At 46.3% G+C, this 21,971-nt stretch overlaps 1 protein-coding gene across 1 annotated transcript in view; it reads left to right on the forward strand.

The window, feature by feature from the left end:
• Positions 1-21,971, forward strand: part of LOC111971827 (protein unc-13 homolog A-like) — an 89,507-nt gene that overhangs the window by 14,185 nt on the left and 53,351 nt on the right. Inside the window, exons 2-11 of the mRNA XM_070446356.1 lie at positions 3,452-3,481; positions 3,582-3,681; positions 12,115-12,232; positions 16,274-16,397; positions 16,698-16,768; positions 17,007-17,070; positions 19,438-19,467; positions 19,653-19,860; positions 20,888-21,094; positions 21,428-21,487. Of these exons, the coding sequence (XP_070302457.1) occupies positions 3,452-3,481; positions 3,582-3,681; positions 12,115-12,232; positions 16,274-16,397; positions 16,698-16,768; positions 17,007-17,070; positions 19,438-19,467; positions 19,653-19,860; positions 20,888-21,094; positions 21,428-21,487 (1,012 nt within the window). The remainder of the gene's footprint in view (positions 1-3,451; positions 3,482-3,581; positions 3,682-12,114; positions 12,233-16,273; positions 16,398-16,697; positions 16,769-17,006; positions 17,071-19,437; positions 19,468-19,652; positions 19,861-20,887; positions 21,095-21,427; positions 21,488-21,971) is intronic.

The raw sequence follows: 21,971 nt of genomic DNA on the forward strand, positions 1-21,971 counted from the left end.
AACTAACTCAGAGCGAATGGTCTGGGGTCCGCAACATAATTATAATTTGTACACTGCAAATTGTCCACAACTAAGCCTAAAAAGAGATTGTATTTGAAAATAACACTAATTTCATACCTTTATTACATTAACACACAATCACATCTTTTTTTGTGTGTGGGGGAATACAGATGTCCTAAAAACTTTGTAAAACGGCGCTGCCTGTTAACGACCCCTGGTCTAACTCCTCCTCCTCCCCTGCAGACTAGCAGGTTAGATTGATATTCAKATAAAACAAACATCATCCTCAGGGTCTGTTGGGATGAGCTATTTTAAGTATATCCACTATTGTTATGATGCTTTTTTAAAACCTTTATTTAATTAGGCAAGTCAGTTAAGAACAATTTCTTACTTTGAATGACGGCCTAGGAACAGTGGGTTAACTGCCTTGTTCAGGGGCAAAACGGCAGATTTTTACTGTGTCAGCTCGGGGATTCGATCTTGCAACCTTTCGGTTACTACTAAAATCTTAATTGGCTTCATAAAAAAGGCATTCTTGTGATAATTGTTATGATATGGATTATTCATATAGGTCAGAGGGCTCCAGTTAAACCCATAATTATAGAAAATGGGTTAGTAGATATTTAGCACTCTCCGCGCCTGCGCTGCTTGCGGGCATCAGTGTTACATTCCACTGTGCCCCCAGAGAAAATCCTTTGAGGTTCATTGAGCCAACTCTGGGATTCCAAATGGACCACTTTCCTTCTTTTCCTTTTCTTAACTGCAGCTTTTGGAGATGAAGTGAATGGAGGCGTTCAGTGGGGATTAGATGGAAACCTTTGAATATTAATGCCCTGAACATGGGGGTGCTTGGCATCGGCAGGGCAGGCGGGTGGGCGCGGGATTCATTAATAATGAATGGGCCAGTTGACGTCAGAGTACGTGATAGAAAAAGTCCTGGTTGCCTAAAGTGAGCCCATAAGAGATGATAGTGGTACCTTTACCTTAACACAGGGTTTCCTAAACCCCCCCTTAGTTGGTTATTTGAATCAGCTGCGTAGTTCCAGGGTCCAAAAATAAAACGCTTACCGAGTTTGGGAAACCCTGCCTTAACAAACCTGCTTCCATTGTGTCATACAGCCTCACTGTCGGCCTCACTGCCCCCTTTCATCCTACCTGTGACTACCTGTGCGTGCACACTAGGGGTGTAGTGCTGCCGGAGCAAGGAGGAGCGGCACTCCCTCACTTCTTTCAATTTGAGAATTCACGGATCTGGTAAAACTATTTCTGTAAGATTCATTCTGATGATGTTTTAATAAATTATATTTAATTACCACTAAAATTTCATGAAAAACGATAGAATGACAAACCAAATAAATATGTATAGCAGCCTAGAGGTAGGTAAATGATGTTTTTTTCTGTCTTCTGTCTGGCAGTGGTGAGAACGATGAAGAACTATAGGCTATGTGTGTGCACTGCGGAGACCCGTCGGAGGTTTGATCACTTTGGCCAATCAGAATGTTGAAAATAAATAAGAATTCTCTGTGCGTCTGCCTTGATGTTCATAAAACTCCCCGAACCCCCTCTTGCAAAGTGGAACCCAGAACGATATGTGACCACTTGGTTACAGTGACACTGTTCTGCCGAGGACAGCCAAACTAGAGTGTCCACCTAAAAGCCCAAGGAGACTGACCCTTTCTGGAAGTTGCTGTAGCCCTGGTTGGGGTATTTAGCCTAAATTGGCTATTGGTTGAGACGCAGGGCCTGTTCTAGCTTGGTATGTCAGGGTAGGAAATTGGAAATGTGAATTGGGCCAAGTTGGAGGTAATAATGCATTTAGGTTATAGTTTATTGAGATGCACGAATACACCACACCAAAGCTTGATTTTATGGCTGTTTTTAATACTTCCTTCAATTCTTTGCAGTAATGATTTAGGTTCACTACTTTGTCAGTTAATTTGGTAGCATGTTTAAGCTATGCTAATAAATTATATGAATTAATAGTTCACCTCTCTGTTTTCTTTTATTCTGTAATGGGGTATATTGTAGCCATGTGTTCAAGCTAATCAAATAAAAGTGTATTTACGATACAGAGTGTAAGCTACAGCAATAAAGCTGACCTCACAAACAGTGCAATGATACTAAGATATATGTATTTGTATTTACATTAGGCTATAGCCTACAAATAGCTGTACCACATAGTCGTATGTCTATTAGGCTATAGGCCTACCTCAAATTATTGTTGTTTGTTCCTGAACTGACCGAACGGCAGAGCTATCCTTAAGCTGTCCTTCAGCACCACACATTTGTTCAACGTCATTGCATGATCCTGGTGCTGTCCTTTCAGCACCCCGAATGACGCTCCAATCGCTTAAAATGACATCTCATCAAGATCTGTTGCCTACGCCTAATAGGTCTACTCATCACTTATTATTATTATTATTACAAATAGAAGATTATCACTTCTCACAATGGTGCTAGTTTAGTAAAGTTCGATCAAAGGTGAATCAATGTCTCGCAAGATCACATAAAGATGAATTAGTATTTTAAATAATAGAACCGAATATAATAGCATAGCATAGTAGGCCTATAACATTACTGTTACACCAAAAACACCTAATTTCTAACAAGATTTTAGGATGGTTAGCTAAAGCAGAATTGTCCATGTCTGGGCATAGGCACGTTACAATTGGAGGATGCATGTTATGTATATTCTATAATGATAGGCTATTCTCTAGGCTACATCTGTCGGTACAAACTTTGATGACGTCATTTACAAAACAGTTTTGCCCTTCCTCACCTAAAAAAATAGAACACTACCCCACTGGTGCACGCACGCACGCACCTCTCTGAACCACTCTCGCCTGAGCATAATGCTAAGAGCCTTCCACATCTGTTGACTAATGCAGGCTTTGATATTGAGATCCAGGCATTCTGCCATCAGAGGGAGTGCATTCTACTTCTCCTCCTATGAAATGCCAGGGTCTTGTCAATGACTCACAAACCCCACATGTGATGATTTGCATATGCTGATTTGCATATTGGGCTCCCGAGTGGCGCAGCGGTCTAAGGCACTGCATCTCAGTGCTAGAGGCGTCACTACAGACCCTCGTTCGATTTCAGGCTGTATTACAACCGGCCGTGATTGGGAGTCCCATAGGGCGGCGCACAATTGGCCCAGCGTCGTCCGGATTAGGGTTTGGCCAGGGTAGGCCGTCATTGTAAATAAGAATTTGTTCTTAACTGACTTGAATAGTTAAATAAAAAATACATAAAAAAAATATAAATACAAATCTAAATCACAAAGTGATGCTGTCTTATGCAGAAAACCTTTTCAGTCCAGAGAGGTGTGGGTTATTAGTAGGTTTGTTTTTAGAAACCTGAATTTCTAGATTGATTGACCCATTGACCCCATTTTGTTTAACCCATTACAGTATGGCTCATGCTTTGTTTCTCTCTGTCTGTTTTGCAGTGAAGAAAGCCAAACTCGATGGAGCCCAAGGTGAGTCGAGACATGTTTGACCATGTTTGATTTAGTATTAAAAGTCTTAGAAACACTGCTTTGTTTTACAATAAGACTGATATTCCTTGATGTTCCACAGAGAAATTTAACACCTACGTGACGCTGAAAGTGCAGAACGTCAAGAGCACAACCATCGCTGTGCGTGGTGCCCAGCCATGCTGGGAGCAGGACTTCATGTTGTAAGTCTTCTTCCTTTTCCCCTTCTTTCTTCTCATCTTCTCAGTCTTCTTCCTTGGCTCTCCCCCTCTTTGTCCTTAGTCCTTTTCTTACTCCTTCTCTTCCCCCCACTCCTCTTTATCTTTTCTCCTCTTCCTTTTCTCCTATTCCTCTTCTCTCCTTTCTCTTAATTTTCTCTCTCTCTCTCTCTCCTCTCTCTCTCTCTCTCTCTCTCTTCTCTCTCTCTCTCTCTCTCTCTCTCTCTCTCTCTCTCTCTCTCTCTCTCTCTCTCTCTCTCTCTCTCTCTCTCTCTCTTCTCTCTCGCTCTCTCTCTCTCTCTCTCTCTCCCTCCCCCCCCAAAAGGAAATACTTACTAGTTTACACGTTGAGCTGCCCTGGGTCCTCAGTGCTCTCTCAGCGATGAGACTAGAAGGTTCTGGAGGCCTGATCTCAGATGCAAGATATGCTACTGTTGAGCTTCCCAAGGCTGCCCTGGCCCGCCATCCAGTCAGTCAGCCAGCCAGGCAGGCAGTTACACTAATGTGTTAACACCAGAGAGCACACATGTTGTGTAACACGGACTGCAGGGACTCCTGAATAAATGTTTTAAGTAGTGACGTCTAAGGTGCCCCACAGAGCCACTCTCACTGGTTGTGCAGCAGTCAAGGGAAATTATTAAGTCCAAGTTATTTTTCGGAAGTATTTCTTAACTGATAATAGGAGCAGGATGTTGCCCTGAAACAGCAGAAGAGTGAATAATAGATGATAATCACTATCTCTCTCCTGCATTTCTTAGATTCCTAAAGCTGCTAAACGTCAACACCCCTCCGTCCCCCCTCTCTCTCCCCTTTAAGTTCTTTCTCTTTCTCGGAGCCCATAATGCAGTGCCAATGTCAGCTGTTTGTGAGATTACTTCCTGGGCTCTCAAGATAAATATCTGTTTTCATATTAAAGCAGGTGTTTAGAATTAGGATTTGGTTCACTTGAGAGGCTGACTTGCTGTTGAGCGTAGAGTGAAAGTGCATCCTAAATGGCACCCTATCCCTATATAGGGCACTGCTTTTGACCAGGGCCGACAGGGCTCTGGTCAAAAGTTGTGTGCTATGTAGGGAACAGCGTGCTGTTTGAGATGCATCCTGAATCTAGCTGTGTGGATACTGAAGATGCTCAGAGTGCATATACAGTGGGGCAAAAAAGTATTTAGTCAGCCACCAATTGTGCAAGTTCTCCCACTTAAAAAGATGAGAGAGGCCTGTAATTTTCATCATAGGTACACTYMAACTATGACAGACAAAATGAGAAAAGAATATCCAGAAAATCACATTGTAGGATTTTTAATGAATTTATTTGCAAATTATGGTGGAAAATAAGTATTTGGTCAATAACAAAAGTTTATCTCAATACTTGAGGGACCTGGCAGAGTGGTACCAGGAAAATAACCTCTCCCTCAACGTCTACAAAATGAAGGAGCTGATAGTGGACTTCCGGAAAAAGCAGAGGGAGCACGCTTCTATCCACATTGACAGGACCGCAGTGGAGAAGGTGGAAAGCTTCAAGTTCCTCAGCGTAGACATCACTTTTCGGCGTACACATCACTGACGATCTGAAATGGTCCACCCACACAGACAGTGTGGTGAAGAAGGCGCAACAGCGCCTCTTCAACCTCAGGAGGCTGAAGAAATTTGGCTTGGCACCTAAGACCCTCACAAACATTTACAGATGCACAATTGAGAGCATCCTGTTGGGCTGTATCACCGCCTGGTATGGCAACTGCACCGCCCGCAACCGCAGGGCTCTCCAGAGGGTGGTGCGGTCTGCCCAACGCATCACCGCAGGCACACTGCCTGCCCTCCAGGACACCTACAGCACCCGATGTCACAGGAAGGCCAAAAAGACATCAGCCACACGAGCCACGGGTTGTTCACCCACTATCATCCAGAAGGCGAGGTCAGTACAGATGCATCAAAGCCGGGACCGAGAGACTAAAAAACAGCTTCTATCTCAAGGCCATCAGACTGTTAAATAGCCATTCTTGGCCGGCTACCACCCAGTTTATTTAACCCTGCGTCTTAGAGGCTGCTGCCCTATAGTATATACATAGACATGGAATCACTGGTCAGTTTAATAATGAAACACAAGTCACTTTAAATAATATTTACATACTGCTTTACTCATTTCATATGTATATACTGTGTTCTATTCTACTGTATTTTAGTCAATGCCACTCCAACATTGCTCGTCCTAATATTTATATATTTCTTAATTCCATTATTTTACTTTTAGATTTGCGTGTATTGTTATGAATTGTTAGATATTACTGCACTGTTGGAGCTAGGAACACAAGCATTTCACTACACCCGCAATAACATCTGCTAAATATGTGTATGTGACCAATACAATTTGATTTGAGTATTTCTGGGTAAGTCTCTAATAGGTTTGTGTAGCACATGGGGATGTGTGAAACTTACTCCTCAGCCTGAAGTGTCCCCACTTGCTCCAGTGAATAGCTAGCTTTTTGCGCGGCGCCAACTGTTAAGACACTTCAGGAGGGCGGTAATGTGTACTCTGCCTTGCTAGCAGAAGATGTACTCGCTAAGCAACCAGTGCAACGTCCTTTACATTTGCACACTTTTATTGTACAATATTTGCACATTATAATTTTTTTAATTCTTCAAGCTCTGTCAAGTTGGTTGTTGATCATTGCTAGACAAACATTTTAAAGCTCCTTTGTTTTGTTGATGTTGAAGGAAAGGTTATTTTCCTGGCACCACTCCATAGTCAAGCATAACCACCATGCTTGAAAATATGTGTTGTGTTGGATTTGCCCCAAACATAATGCTTTGTATTTGGTGTATCTTCTTGTCTAAGAAATACTAAAGAAAATAACTGTTCTTTAAAACATAAATCCTTCTTTATTCGAGTTAACTCGGAGCCGTACACGTATAGTGCATTGAGCTGGGATCTCCTGCTCTCCCACCGCTGTGAGTGGGCTGTGCGTCCCCTAAGTGGTCACGTGGCCTCCGATTCAATCTGCAACACTATTCAGGACATAAAGTTAATTTCTTTTCAATTTTTTTTGCAGTTTTACTTTAATGCCTTATTGCAAACAGGATGCATGTTCTGTAAAGGATTCCTTCTGTTCACTCTGTCATTTATGTTACTATTGTGGAGTAACTACAATGTTGTTGATCCATCCTCAGTTTTCTCCTATCACAGCCATAAAACTCTGTAACTGTTTCAATGTCACCATTGACCTCATGGTAAAATCCCTGAGCGATTTCCTTCCTCTCTGGCAACTGAGTTAGGAAGGATGCCTGTATCTCAAAGAAATAGAGAATTAAACTAATTTTATCCTCTTTTGCTCTTTCTACCACGATATACGCTTGCTCTTATTCCAGAAAGCACACCAGATATACCCTGGCATTATGGGGCTGAGCGATGAGGAGAAACTGAAAAGTTTTTTTGTCCAATGTGGATTTCCATTTGCAGAATATTTAGATAAAGCCTGGAATAAAAGAAAAAGGGCTACCTATAATTAAATTATAAAAATATTTAGCTTGTATAGGCTTGTCTCCCACACTAATCTTCTATTTGTGCCAGGGTTCAAATGCCTTATGTTTCATTTTTCTGTATATGTTATTTATTTATGCATGTATGTATGTATGTATATGTATGTACAGTGCCTTTTGGAAAGTATTTTCCACATTTTGGTAGGTTACAGCCTTATTCTAAAATTGATTACATTTTCTTTCTCTCATCAATCTACACGCAATACCCCATAATGAAAAAGTAAAAACTGGATTTTATACATTTTTGCTAATTTATATATACAAGAAAAACTGAAATATCACATTTACATAAGTATTCAGACCCTTTACACAGTACTTTGTTGAACCACCTTTGGCAGTGATTACAGCTTTGAGTCTTCTTAGGTATGATGCTACAAGCATGGCACACCTGTATTTGGGGAGTTTCTCCCATTCTTCTCTGAAGATCCTCTCAAGCTCTGTCAGGTTGGATGGGGAGCGTTGCTGCACAGCTATTTTCAGGTCTCTCCAGAGATGTTTGATTGGGTTCAAGTCCGAGCTCTGGCTGGGCCACTCAAGGACATTCAGAGACTTGTCCCGAAGCCACTTCTGCATTGTCTTGGCTGTATGCTTAGGGTCATAGTCCTGTAGAAAGGGGAACCTTTGCCCCAGTCTGAGGTCCTGAGTGCTCTGGAGCAGCTTTTCATCAAGGATCTCTCTACTTTGCTCCATTCATCTTTCCTGACTATGAAAATGTGTAAATGGCGCTGGAGAGGATGGCTGACGTTTTACGTGTTCCTAACCAATTGTGCTATTTTGCAATTTTTTTATGTTGTTTGTAACTTATTTTTTACTTATTTTGTACATAATGTTGTTGCTACCGTCTCTTATGACCGAAAATAACTTCTGGACATCAGAACAGCGATTACTCACCTTGAACTGGAAGACAGTTTTTCCTTTAATGAGTCCGACGAGTCCGACGCGAAGGATATACTGCTTTCCCGGGAACAGGCCAAAATCACTGTCATTTGCGTGAAGAAAAGGGGGCGGAGGTCGGGCTGCCTTCTGAGAATTCGTAGGCGAGCGAGTAAACTACCACTGCCATCTGTTCTATTGGCCAATGTAAAATCGATGACCTACGATCAAGATTATCCTACCAACGGGACATTAAAAACTGTAATATCTTATGTTTCACCAAGTCGTGGCTGAATGACGACATGGATAATATAGAGTTGGTAGGATTTTCCATGCCCCGGCAGAACAGAAAAGCTACATCTGGTAAAACGAGGGGTGGGGTTGTATGTCTATTTGTCAATAACAGCTGGTGCGCGATGTCTAATATTAAAGAAGTCTCGAGGTATTGCTTATGATAAGCTGTAGCCCACACTATCTACCAAGAGAGTTCTAATCTATATTATTCGTAGCCGTCTATTTACCACCACAAACCGATGCTGGCACTAAGACCGCACTCAACCAACTCTATAAGGACATAAGCGAACAAGTAAATGCTCATCCAGAAGCGGCGCTCCTAGTGGCCGGGGACTTAAATCGGTTTGACCTAATTTCTACCAGCATCACATGTGCAACCAGAGGAAAAAACTCTAGACCACCTTTACTCCACACACAGAGATGCATAAAAAGCTCTCCCCTGCCCTCCATTTGGCAAATCTGACCATAATTCTATCCTCCTGATTCCTGCTTACAAGCAAAAACTAAAGCAGGAAGTACCAGTGACTCGCTCAATATGGAAGAGGTCAGATGACACAGATGCTATGCTACAGGACTGTTTTGCTTGCACAGACTGGAATATGTTCCGGGATTCATCCAATGGCATTGAGGAGTATACCACCTTAGTCATCGGCTTCATCAATAAGTGCATCGACGACGTCGTCCCCACAGTGACCATACGTACATATCCCAACCAGAAGCCATGGATTACAGGCAATATCCGCATCGAGCTAAAGGACAGAGCTTCCACTTTCAAGGTGTGGGACATTAATCTGGACACTTATAAGAAATCTCGCTATGCCCTCAGATGAACCATCAAACAAGCAAAGAGTCAATACAGGATTAAGATTGAATCCTACTACACTGGCTCTGACACTCCAGATGCAAGCTACCCAGTGGTGCGAGCCTACCAGACGAGCTAAATGCCTTTTATGCTCGCTTCGAGGCAAGCAACACTGAAGCATGCACGAGAGCACCAGCTGTTCTGGACGACTGTGTGATAACGCTCTCGGTAGCCAATGTGAGCAAGACCTTTAAACAGGTCAACATTCACAAAGCCACGGGGCCAGATGGATTACCAGGACGTGTACTCAAAGCATGTGTGGACCAACTGGCAAGTGTCTTCAATGACATTTTCAACCACTCCCTGACCGAATCTGTAATAGCTACATGTTTCAAGCAGACCACCATAGTCGCTGTGCCCAAGGAAGCGAAGGTAACCTGCCTAGATGATTACCCCCCCATAGCACTCACGTCGGTAGCCATGAAGTGCTTTGAATGGCTGGCCATGGCTCACATCAACAGCATCCTGCTGGATACCCTAGACCCACTCCAATTCGCACACCGCCCCAACAGATCCACAGATGACGCAATCTCCATCGCACTACACACTGCCCTTTCCCACCTGGACAAAAGGAACACCGTGTGAGAATACTGTTCATTGAATACAGCTCAGCGTTCAACACCGTAGTTTCCACGAAGATCATCAATAAGCTAAGAACCCTGGGACTAAACACCTCCCCCTGCAACAACACGTCTACCACGCTGATCCTCAACACTGGGGCCCCTCAGGGGTGTGTACTCCTGTACTCCCTGTTCAGCCAAACACAACTCATAAAGTTTTCTGACGACACAACAGTGGTAGGCCTGATCAGCGACAACGATGAAACGGCCTATAGGGAGGAGGTCAGAGACCTGGCAGTGTGGTGTAGGACAACAACCTCTCCCTCAATGTGAGCAAGTCAAGGAAGCTGATCATGAACTACAGGAAAAGGCGGGCCGAACAGGCCCCCATTAATATTGACGGGGCTGTAGTGGAGCGGGTTGAGAGTTTCAAGTTCCTTGGTGTCCACATCACCAATGAACTATCATGGTCCAAACACACCAAGACAGTCGTGAANGGGGCTGTAGTGGAGCGGGTTGAGAGTTTCAAGTTCCTTGGTGTCCACATCACCAATGAACTATCATGGTCCAAACACACCAAGACAGTCGTGAAAAGGGCACGACAACACCTTTTCCGCTCAGGAGACTGAAAAGATTTGGCATGGATCCTCAGATCCTCAAAAAGTTCTATAGCTGCACCATCGAGAGCATCTTGACAGGTTGCTTCACCGACTGGTATGGCAATTGCTCAGAGGGTAGTGCGTACGGACCAGTACATCACTGGGGCCAAGCTTCCTGCCATTCAGGAAGAGGAAAGCCCAAAATATTGTCAGAGACTCCAGTCACCCAAGTCATAGACTGTTTTCTCTGCTACCGCACGGCAAGTGGTACCGGAGCGCCAAGTCTAGGACGAAAAGGCTCCTTAACAATGACTACAGAAGAATTAATCAAATGGCCACCCTTTCTTTTTACACTGCTGCTACTTGTGGTTTATTATCTCTGCACAGTCACCCCTACCTACATGTACAAATTACCTCGACTAACCTGTACCCCCCTCACATTGACTCTGTACCGGTACCCCCTGTATATAGCCTTGTTATTGTATTGTGTTACTTTTTATTATTTTTTACTTTCCTTTTTTTGTAAATATTTTCTTAACTCTTCCTGAACTGCACTGTTGGTTAAGGGCTTGTAAGTGAGCATTTCACGGTAAGCTCTACACTTGTTGTATTCGGCGCATGTGACAAATACAGTTTGATTTGATTTGACTAGTCTCCCAGTTCCTGCTGCTGAAAAACATCCCCACAGCATGATGCTGCTACCACCATGCTTCACCGTAGGGATAGTGCCAGGTTTCCTCCAAAGTGACGCTTGACATTCAGGCCAAAGAATTCAAGCTTGGGTTCACAGACCAGAGAATCTTGTTTCTCATGGTATAAGAGTCTTTAGGGGCCTTTCGGCAAACTCAATGCGGGCTGTCATGTGCCTTTTACTGAGGTGTGGTTTCCGTCTGGCCACTCTACCATAAAGGCCTGATTGGTGGAGTGCTGCAGAGATGATTGTCTTTTTGGAAGGTATTCCCATCTCCACAGAGGAACTCTAGAGCTCTTCCAGAGTTACCATCGGGTTCTTGGTCACCTCCCTGACCAAGGCCCTTCTCCCCCGATTGCTCAGTTTGGCCGGGCGGCCAGCTTTAGGAAGAGTCTTGGTGGTTCCAAACTTCTTCCATTTAAGAATTATGGAGGCCACTGTGTTCTTGGGGACCTTCAATGCTGCAGAAATGTTTTAGGTACCCTTCCCCAGATCTGTGCCTCGACACAATCGTGTCTCGGAGCTCTATGGAAGAAGTCTATGGACAACAAGGTCTCATGTGCGCGTTTCCACAGCCCAGTACGTCCTGTGCTAGCTCCCCGCACTCACCGTGCGRAGTGTGTCATCGTTCCGGCACCATCTGTGCCAGCTCTACGCACCAGGTCTCCAGTGCGCCTCCACAGCCCAGTACGTCCTGTGCCTGTGCCTGCTCCTTGCACTCTCCCTCAAATGCGCCTTCCCAGTCAGGTACGTCCTGTGCCTGCTCCTCGCATTCTCACTGAAGTGCGTGTCCCCAGTCTGTCTCTTATACACATCTAGATGTGTATAAGAGACAGCTCTCTCTCTCTCTCTCTCTCTCTCTCTCTCTCTCTCTCTCTCTCTCTCTCTCTCTCTCTCTCTCTCTCTCTCTCTCTCTCTCTCTCTCTCTCTCTCTCTCTCTCTCTCTCTCTCTCTCTCTCTCTCTCTCTCTCTCTCTCTCTCTCTCTCTCTCTCTCTCTCTCTCTGCAGTGAGATCAACAGGCTGGATCTGGGGCTGACAGTGGAGGTGTGGAACAAAGGGTTAATCTGGGACACCATGGTGGGCACCTTGTGGATCCCCTTGGAAAACATCCGCCAGTCTGATGAGGTACGGTATACCCACCATGCCCCCCCTGGCGCCCCCCTCTCCTCCCCCACCACACCTCACCCTCCTGGGTGTACAAGGTGTTTTACAAGCAGCACATCTGAGGCTCAGACACAAGTACATCACAACACTAGACTGATACTGTTTGTTGTCACGGCATTTCAAAGTGTTTAAGGTGGAACACAATTCATATCAGGAATGAAAGGAGTTTAAGGCAGGGCTCCAGACTGTGACCATTTATTTACATTTTGCACACAATTTTAGCACATTTATTAAAATTAAAAACGGAAATATTACATTTACGTAAGTATAAAGACCCTTTACTCAAATCCAAATCCAATTGTATTGGTCACATGGTTAGCAGATGTTATTGCGAGTGTAGCAAAATGCTTGTGCTTTTAGTTCAGACAGTGCAGCAATATCAACAAGTCATCTAACAATTCCACAACAGATACCTGTCACGCCCTGACCATAGAGAGACTTTTTATTTTTTGGGGGGGGGCACGGGGTGGTCGACCGAGCCGAGGAATGAGCCAGAGACCGTCAGTGAGTCGAAGGAGGAACTTGACGAAAGATTCCGTAGAGAGGTGGTGGCGATGAGAGTGCTGCAGAGCGGGCTTGCTGAGGAGCGTGACACCAGTCCGGTGTCATCTGCACCAGTTTCACGCATCTGCCCTCCAGTGCGCCTCCCCAGTCCGGTACGTCCTGTGTCTTCTCCACGCACTCGCCCTGAAGTGTGTGTCACCGTTCCGGTACAACTTGTGCCGGTTCTACGCACCAGGTCTCCAGTGTGCATACACAGCCCAGTACGTCCTGTGCCAGCTCCCCGCACTCGCTGTGCGAAGTGTGTCATCGTTCTGGCACCATCTGTGCCAGCTCTACGCACCAGGTCTCCAGTGCGCCTCCTCAGTTCGGTACGTCCTGTGCCTGCTCCTCGCACTCTCTCTCATGTGCGCCTTCCCAGTCAGGTACGTCCTGTGCCTGCTCCCCGCACTCGCCCTGAGGTGCGTGTCACCAGTCCGGTGCCACCTGTACCGCCCCCACGCATCAGGCCTCCAGTGCGCCTCCCCAGTCCGGTACGTCCTGTGCCTGCTCCTCGCGCTCGCCCTGAGGTGTGTGTTGCCAGTCCGGTACCACCAGTGCCAGCCCCATGCACCAGGCTTCCTGCCACGAGCCCCAGTCCAGACCTTCCGGTGACAGGTCCCAGTCCAGAGCTTCCGGGGACGGTTCCCAGTCCAGAGCTTCCGGCGACGTTTCACGGTCCGGAACCTCCTGAGACGGTCCACGGTCCGGAACCTCCTGAGACGGTCCACGGTCCGGAACCTCCTGAGACGGTCCACGGTCCGGAACCTCCTGCGACGGTCCACGGTCCGGAACCTCCTGCGACGGTCCACGGTCCGGAACCTCCTGCGACGGTCCACGGTCCGGAACCTCCAGCTCCAGGGCAGGAGCCTACCTCTGCGCCGATGCCCAGTCCGAGCACGGCGTCCAGTCCAGCTCCAGGGCAGGAGCCCTTCCTCTGCGCCGGTGCCCAGTCCAGGCACGGCGTCCAGTCCAGCTCCATGGCAAGAGCCTTCCTCTGCGCCGATGTCCAGTCCAGGCACGGCATCCAGTCTCGCTCCATGGGAGGAGCCTTCCTCTGCGCCAATGTCCAGTCCAGGCACGGCGTCCAGTCCCGCTCCATGGCAGGAGCCTTGCTCTGCGCCGGTGCCCAGTCCAGGCACGGCGGTCAACTCAGCTACATGGCCGGAGTCTTCTTTGGCGCCGGTGCCCAGTCCGGGTGCGGCGTACAACCCAGCTCCATGGCTGGGGCCCTCCTCTGCGCCGATGCCCAGTCCGGGCACAGCGTTCTACCCGGCTCCATGGCCGGACCCGTTGTCTGGGTGGGGGCAAAGTCCCGCACCAGAGCCGCCACCGATGCTGGCGAATCCACGAGCGGAGTGGGTACTTCGCCCTACACCGGAGCAGCCACCAACGCTAGACGCCCACCCGGACCCTCCCCTATAGAGTCAGGTTTTGCGGCCGGAGTCCGCACCTTTGAGGGGGGGTACTGTCACGCCCTGACCATAGAGAGCCTTTTTATTCTCTATTTTGGTGAGGTCGGGGTGTGACTAAGGTGGGTGATCTAGTGCATTTATTTCTATGTTGGCCTGGTATGGTTCCCAATCAGAGGCAGCTGTTTATCGTTGTCTCTGATTGGGGATCATATTTAGGCAGCCATTTCCCCACTGGTTTTTGTGGGATCTTGTTTTTGTGTTGATGCCTGTGAGCTCTACAGAACGTCACGTTTCGTTGCTCTTTATTGTTTTTGTGAGTTTCAATTAATAAACATGTGGAACTTTACGTACGCTGCGCCTTGGTCCGAGTATGATTACCACGACGATCGTGACAATACCTAATACACACAAATCTAAGTAAAGGGATGGAATAATATAATATGTACATATAAATATATGGATGAGCAAGCCTAGGCAAGTTGCAATAGATGGTAATACAGTATATACATATGGGATGAGTAATGCAAGATATGTAAACATCATTATTAAAGTGGCATTAATAAAGTGACTAGTGATCCATTTGTTAGAGTGGACAATGATTTCAAGTCTGTATATAGGCAGCTGCCTCTCTGTGTCATTGATGGCTGTTTAACAGTCTGATGGCCTTGAGATAGAAGCAATTTTTCAGTCCCAGCTTTGTTGCACCTGTACTGACCTTGCCTTCTGGATGGTAGCGGGGTGAGCAGGCAGTGGCTCGGGTGGTTGTTGTCCTTGATGATCTTTTTGCCCTTCCTGTGACATCGGGTGGTGTAGGTGTCCCGGAGGGCAGGTAGTTTGCCCCCGGTGATGTATCAAATCAAATCAAATTTATTGATAAGCCCTTCTTACATCGGCTGATAGAAGCAGATGTAGAAGCACGGTGGCTAGGAAAAACTCCCTAGAAAGGCCAAAACCTAGGAAGAAACCTAGAGAGGAACCAGACTATGAGGGGTGGCCAGTCCTCTTCTGGCTGTGCCGGGTGGAGATTATAACAGAACATGGCCAAGATGTTCAAATGTTCATAGATGACCAGCATGGTCAAATAATAATAATCACAGTAGTTGTCGAGGGTGAAGCAAGTCAGCACCTCAGGAGTAAATGTCAGTTGGCTTTTCATAGCCGATGATTAAGAGTATCTCTACCGCTCCTGCTGTCTCTAGAGAGTTGAAAACAGCAGGTCTGGGACAGGTAGCACGTCCGGTGAACAGGTCAGGGTTCCATAGCCGCAGGCAGAACAGTTGAAACTGGAGCAGCAGCACGGCCAGGTTGACTGGGGACAGCAAGGAGTCATCATGCCAGGTAGTCCTGAGGCATGGTCCTAGGGCAGGCCTATTGTGCAGACCGCACCACTCTCCTGGAGAGCCCTGCGGCTGAGGGCGGCGCAGTTGCCGTACCAGGCGGTGATACAGCCCGACAGGATGCTCTCAATTGCGCATGTGTAAAAGTTTGTGAGGATTTTAGAGCAGTAAAAATAATTGTTTTGTCATACCTGTGGTATACAGCCTGATATCCCATGGCTGTCAGCCATGCACGTAAAGGTGAAGGCAAATTCATCCCTATTGAACAAAAAATATGAAAATTATGGAGACCTATTATGACAGTAAATGAAAAGCCTAATTGTCAACCCAGAATTCATGGCAACCACTGGATAAGGTTGCCTATCAAAATAGTTCCTGCGTATACATGTTAGATTTAACAACCTATTTATTGAATATCTTCTCAGTGGTCTATTACACTTCTTAATAAAGCATTGTGAATGAATTTATAATTACTTTATAAGATGATGGTTCAAGTGTATTCTATTGTGTGACGCTGCGGGGTGCCACCAAATCATGGGCTGGTGCCACCAACTGAAAAAGTTAGTGGCACCAGTGCCACCAGGGGAAAATGTTGTTACAGGATGTATCTCCCCCGCCGTCAAAAGACTTTAGCTAGGGCTATTTTTAGCATCATCCTAGCCCTGTACAGTAACAGTCCGTGTGTGTGTGTGTGTGTGTGTGTGTGGTAGGAGGGGCCGGGGCAGTGGCTGACCCTAGACTCCCAGGTCATCATGGCTGAGAATGAGATCACAGGCACCAAAGACCCCACCTTCCACCGCGTGCTGCTGGACAGCCGATTTGAACTGCCATTAGGTCAGATGACACTCTCACTCATGTCAAATGTGCTCTCTAATGTGCCTTGAAAGTGAACTATAACCCTATCTCCTTATTATTACCTACAGTGTATCTACATCATTATATCTGAATATACTCACGGACAAGGGAAGCCTATGACTGTCAAAGTATATTGCGATCATTTGGAACCATTAGAGCATTGTGTGTGCATCTGTGCGTGCATGTGTGTGTGTATGCATGTGCATGCCCACGTATGCCTGTGCATATACGATTGTCTGTCCTAAGTGACTGACCAGTAAATGGGTCTTTCTGCTTCAGACATTCCAGAGGATGAGGCTCAATACTGGGCCAAGAAACTGGAGCAGCTCAACTCCATGAGGGACCAGGGTGTAAGGCATTTCTTCTTCCTCCTCTCCTCTCTTTGTGCTTACATCTTACCCGCCACAAGGCAGGGCTATCAGTAATTGCAAAAGTCATAACTTACTCGATGCATTAAATATGATGTAGACCTGATGTAGACCTGTGTGTGTGTGTGTGTGTGTGTGTGTGTGTGTGTGTGTGTGTGTGTGTGTGTGTGTGTGTGTGTGTGTGTGTGTGTGTGTGTGTGTGTGTGTGTGTGTGTTACAGTACACATACCAGGAAGAGGAGAGACCACTTCAAGCACCACTTCAAGCACCATCAACACAATGCTGTGAGTAGTAGACACTTGATACTGCCTGTATCCTCTTCAGTCTCCTTCTCCCCTCTTTAATACAGTATCCTCCTCCCTTTCATCCTCCCTTCTTCTTTTTACTTTCTTCATGGCACTCTTCTTCCTCCTTTTCACTCTCCTCTGTCTCTTCACTCTTCCTCTTTGCTATCCTCCCCTTCATCCTCCTTCTTCTCATTTTCACTTTATTCCTCCTCTTCTTCCTTTTTCTCCACCCCTTCCTCTTCTTCCTCATCCTCCTCTTCCTCCACTTCACTTTATTCCTCCCTCTCCCCTTCTTCTTCACTCTCCACCTCCTGATTTGAGGGGAAGCAGCGAATCAAAGCAAAAATCGAATCATATTTTATTGGTCACATACACATATTTAGCAGATGTTATTGCTGGTGTAGAGAAATGCTTGTGTTCCTAGCTCCAACAATGCAGTAGTGTCTAACAATCCACAACAATACACACAAATCTAAAAGTAAAAGAATGGAATTAAGAAATGTATAAATATTAGATCAAGCAATGTCGGAGTGGCATTGACTAAAGTACAGTAGAATAGAATAGAGTATATACATATGAGATGAATAAAGCAGTATGTAAACATTGTTTAAACATTATTAGAGTGACTAGTGTTCCATTATTAAGTGGCCAGTGATTCCAAGTCTATGTATAAAGGACAGCAGCCTCTAAGGTGCAGGGTTGCATAACCGGGTGGAAGCCGGCTAGTGATGGCTTAACAGTCTGATGGCCTTGAGATAGAAGCTGTTTTTCAGTCTCTTGATGCACCTGCACTGACCTTGTCTTCTGGATGATAGCGCGGTGAACATGCCGTGGCTCAGTTTGTTGATGTCCGTGATGATCTTTTTGGCCTTCCTGTGACATTGGGGGCTGTAGGTGTCCTGGAGAGCAGGTAGTTTGCCCCCGGTGATGTATTGGACAGACCGCACCACCCTCTGGAGAGCCTTGCGGTTGTGGATGGTGCAGTTGCCGTACCAGGCGGTGATACAGCCCGACAGGATGCTCTCAATTGTGCATCTGTAAAAGTTTGTGAGGATTTTAGGTGCCAAGACAAATTTCTTCAGCTTCATAAGGTTGAAGAGGCGCTGTTGCGTCTTCACTACACTGTCTGTGTGGGTGGACCATTTCAGTTCGTCAGTGATGTGTACGCCGAAAAGTGATGTGTACGCCGAGGGCGGTAAGCAAATTGAAGTGCGTCCCGGGTGTCAGGTAAGGTAGAGGTGATATGACCCTTAACTAGCCTCTCAAAGCACTTCATGATGACAGAAGTGAGTGCTACGGGCCGATAGTCATTTAGTTCAGTTACCTTTACTTTCTTGGGTACAGGAACAATTGTGGACATCTTGAAGCAAGTGAGGACAGCAGACTGGGATAGGGAGAGATTGAATATGTCCGTAAACACGCCAGCCAGCTGGTCTGCACATGCTCTGAGGACGCGGCTAGGGATGCCGTCTGGGCCGGCAGCCATGCGAGGGTTAACACGCTTAAATGTCTTACTCACGTCGGCAACGGAGAAGGAGAGCCCACAGTCCTTGGTAGCGGGCCGCGTTGGTGGCACTGTACTATCCTCAAAGCGGGTGAAGAAGGTGTTAAGCTTGTCCGCAGGCAGGCTTATGGAGGGATGGAGAAAAGCTGACATGATGAATCAAGCCAGCAGGCCTGCCTCATTGGCCTGCCTCAACTCCACACACAGTGATTTATGGCTGCTAGCTGTGTGATGGATGTGTGCTGACATACTTACACTGCCCTGTCAGACACAGCCCTGTCTGTCTGATGATGACAGCCCAGGTGAGTGGGCGGAGACGTCTGTGGATGAGTCTGGGCTGTGGTGGGTGTTTCAGTCTGTCAGTAGGTGTGTGTGTGCGTGTGTGCTTGCATGACTGCGTGCGTGGGTGAGAGACGGTTTGTGAGCAACCAGCCATGAAGGTTGGTCAGTGTACGTGTGAGTGCTTGTGCATGTGCATGCATGCGTGTCTATGTGCTGTGTTTCAGTGAGTGTGTATTGATGGTGGCTGCTTATGGGCTGTGAGTCATGGGGCGCTGGGTTGGCAGCTCTGCTGGTGAGAGTTATGGCTGACTCCCCACTGTGCTCTGCTAATTACCACACCCTGAACCCTCCTTGGCCCTCCATCCGTCACAAGGTCAGCCATCTTGCCTTCCCTGCCCTGCTCCGTCTCCAGCTCCACTCTGGGTTTTACCCAGCAATCAGATTGGTTCCCGGGGGTTCAGTACCCTCACCCTGACTGGTTTATTTCCTGGTCATACGGTTGTACATTATTTAACCTGAAGTTCATAGCTCAGGCCCAAATCAACATTGTGATAACTTCTTACTCCCTGTCCCTGTAGGTAACTGGAGTCTGTGGGGAAACCAGCAAAGTGAGTTTTTATAGCTTTTCACACAGTTAACACTATAAATGTGATGTATCTGCTTTTGGCCTTGGTACTGTAGGCCTGTACTGGCAGGTTTTTAGAACTAGTCACCAAACACTCACTAGCATCCTGGGTAATGAACCTAGCCCCTATAATAATCATAATATTTCAACCATTTCCTGTGTGTGTAGATGAGGACCCAGACAGTGCGATGGACGACAGAGATAGTGACTACCGCAGTGAGACCAGTAACAGCATCCCCCCTCCCTTCTACACCACGTCTCAGCCCAACACCTCCATGCACCAGAACCCCATCCCGAGAGACCAGCGCTACTCCTCGCACATCTCCTACAACGGCTCCATCCAAGAGCTGGACTATGACAACCATAGAGCCAGCAGGTAACCTAACCTAACCTCTCTGCTGTCCTGTCCTCCTTATCTGGTTCATTATCTGGTTTACTCAGTCCTCAGGGTCTCAATAAGGGGTTCGTCCCAATAAGCCCAAGTGCCTTCCTTTCCTTGTTTCCTTCATTTTATAATTACATTTGAGTAATTTCTTTACAAGCTGCTATCCTACAGTTGTCCTAATCCAAAAACATGTAGGGTAGGTGAAATGTATAAGTTGTACATTTCCCCTGTCCAGCTCTTTGAAATCTGTGTGGGTGAAGGAAAGAAGACGAGGAAAGGAAACAACGCTGGACTATTGAGACACACACACAGCATGGATCTCACCTCCTCTTCTTAGTCAAGGGATCCATACTGACTTTGTCTCGTCTGGAGATCAACACTCTATTCTCACAGAGTAAAGCAGACTGATATAGAACAGAATAGATATGCCCCTGTGGACTTGTTTGATTTCACATTCACACTGATGTTTTATGGTAACCTGTTGTCCCATTGTGACTTCACTGTCTCTGGCCTCACAATATAAGCCTGAAGGAGCAGCCCATTGTGTACAGGTCGTGTGTCAAGATCCTCACTGGCACCCTGTCACAATGATCATCGTGTGTGTGTACATGTGTGCGTGCGTGTGTGTGGCTGAAATACAGTCCCCTGTGATCACTAAGAAACTTGTTTTGCCAAAAAATCGAAATAAGTGTGTTTTTTTGTCTGTTCATCTGTTGTTCAAAGGCGCAAGTTCACTCAAACTCATGCATTGCTAGGTGCAGCCACATTATTGCATAAAGGCTTCTATCAGCAGTGATTCTGTTTTAAGATATATGAACCTGCAAGGTCCACTATGGCTAAAAACCAATCACTATCTATCTATCTATCTATCTATCGTGCCAGTGATCTTTATGCAGTAGGTGTGCTGGGCAGTGTGTGTTTCAGTTTGGTGTTTGTACGTTGCTGTGTTTCTTTGAAAAGCCTCAGGCTGGGCTGTACTGATGCTTCTCCTCTCCTGCGTCTCCCCCCAACCTGCCAGATGCTATGATACTTTAGACTCAGCCACCAACGGGCACAGCGATCTCGATTCAGCTTCAGGTTCGAGCCGGCACACCAGCCGCCAGTACACTCTAGACAGTAGGCACTCACTCTCCGATAGGTGGGTCTCTGCACCTCCTCCTCTTCCTCCTCCTCCTCCTCTTCCTCCTGCTCCAGCCTGTGAGTCCGTCCGTGGTCTCGCTGTGATGTCAGTGCTGGACCTGTCCTGTCCTCCTTGCTCGCTGTGATTGCATGCGTGCGCTGTTCGACCCCGCTCTCGCTACCACATATATATACACGTTTTGAGTCTGTCTCCACCTAATAATAACTACTGTGTACACACCGGTATCACACACACATGATCTCCCCTCTCTATCGTACATCTGTTGTGAAATGTGAATGAGTTCCTCTGTTGTGTATGTTGTTATCTAAGAACTTGGAAACATAAGGGAACAGTTGTGCTACATTGATGTGAGTTGCAGTGTTGAAGTGTTAGTGTGTTCTGTGTGGCTGTGGCTCCTCTGCTTCCTCTGTGTCTCAGTGGCAGCCTGTTATTACCTCGTCCTCCTATGGTGTGCCACAGTGACAAGCAGTGTTGGGGGTAATGCGTTACAAAAATAACGTGTTACGTAATCAGATAACTTTTATGAGTAACGGAGTTAAGTAAAACGTTACTTTTTCAAATGAGTTAATATTGTTACAGTTACCTTGTTGAAACACGTGCTTTACTTTCAGAATCATCTCTACCGGGTGCGTGTTTCCATGATCTGAGCTCAACTTGTTTCCTCATTTACTCCTCGAGTGAGAGGAGAAAGACCTAGTGGTCAAACAGGGAAATGATTCCAATCGTTTTTCCACCATTCATTTTTCCCATAAGGGACTATTTTAAGTGTTTCTAAAATTCCCTATGGGGAAAATTAATTGTGGAAAAACAATTGCAACCATTTCCTTGTTTGACCGCTAGGTTTTATGGGTATTATGACTCATAATGTGGTACTCTATTGAGAGTTTTCCTGTCTAGTGGCAAGTGTGCCATCTATACATCTCTATGGGTCTATGTACAGTACGTGCGGTCTATAACCAGA

This window comes from Salvelinus sp. IW2-2015, linkage group LG13 (genome assembly GCF_002910315.2).
Source record: "Salvelinus sp. IW2-2015 linkage group LG13, ASM291031v2, whole genome shotgun sequence".
NCBI classification, from domain to species: Eukaryota; Metazoa; Chordata; class Actinopteri; order Salmoniformes; family Salmonidae; genus Salvelinus; species Salvelinus sp. IW2-2015.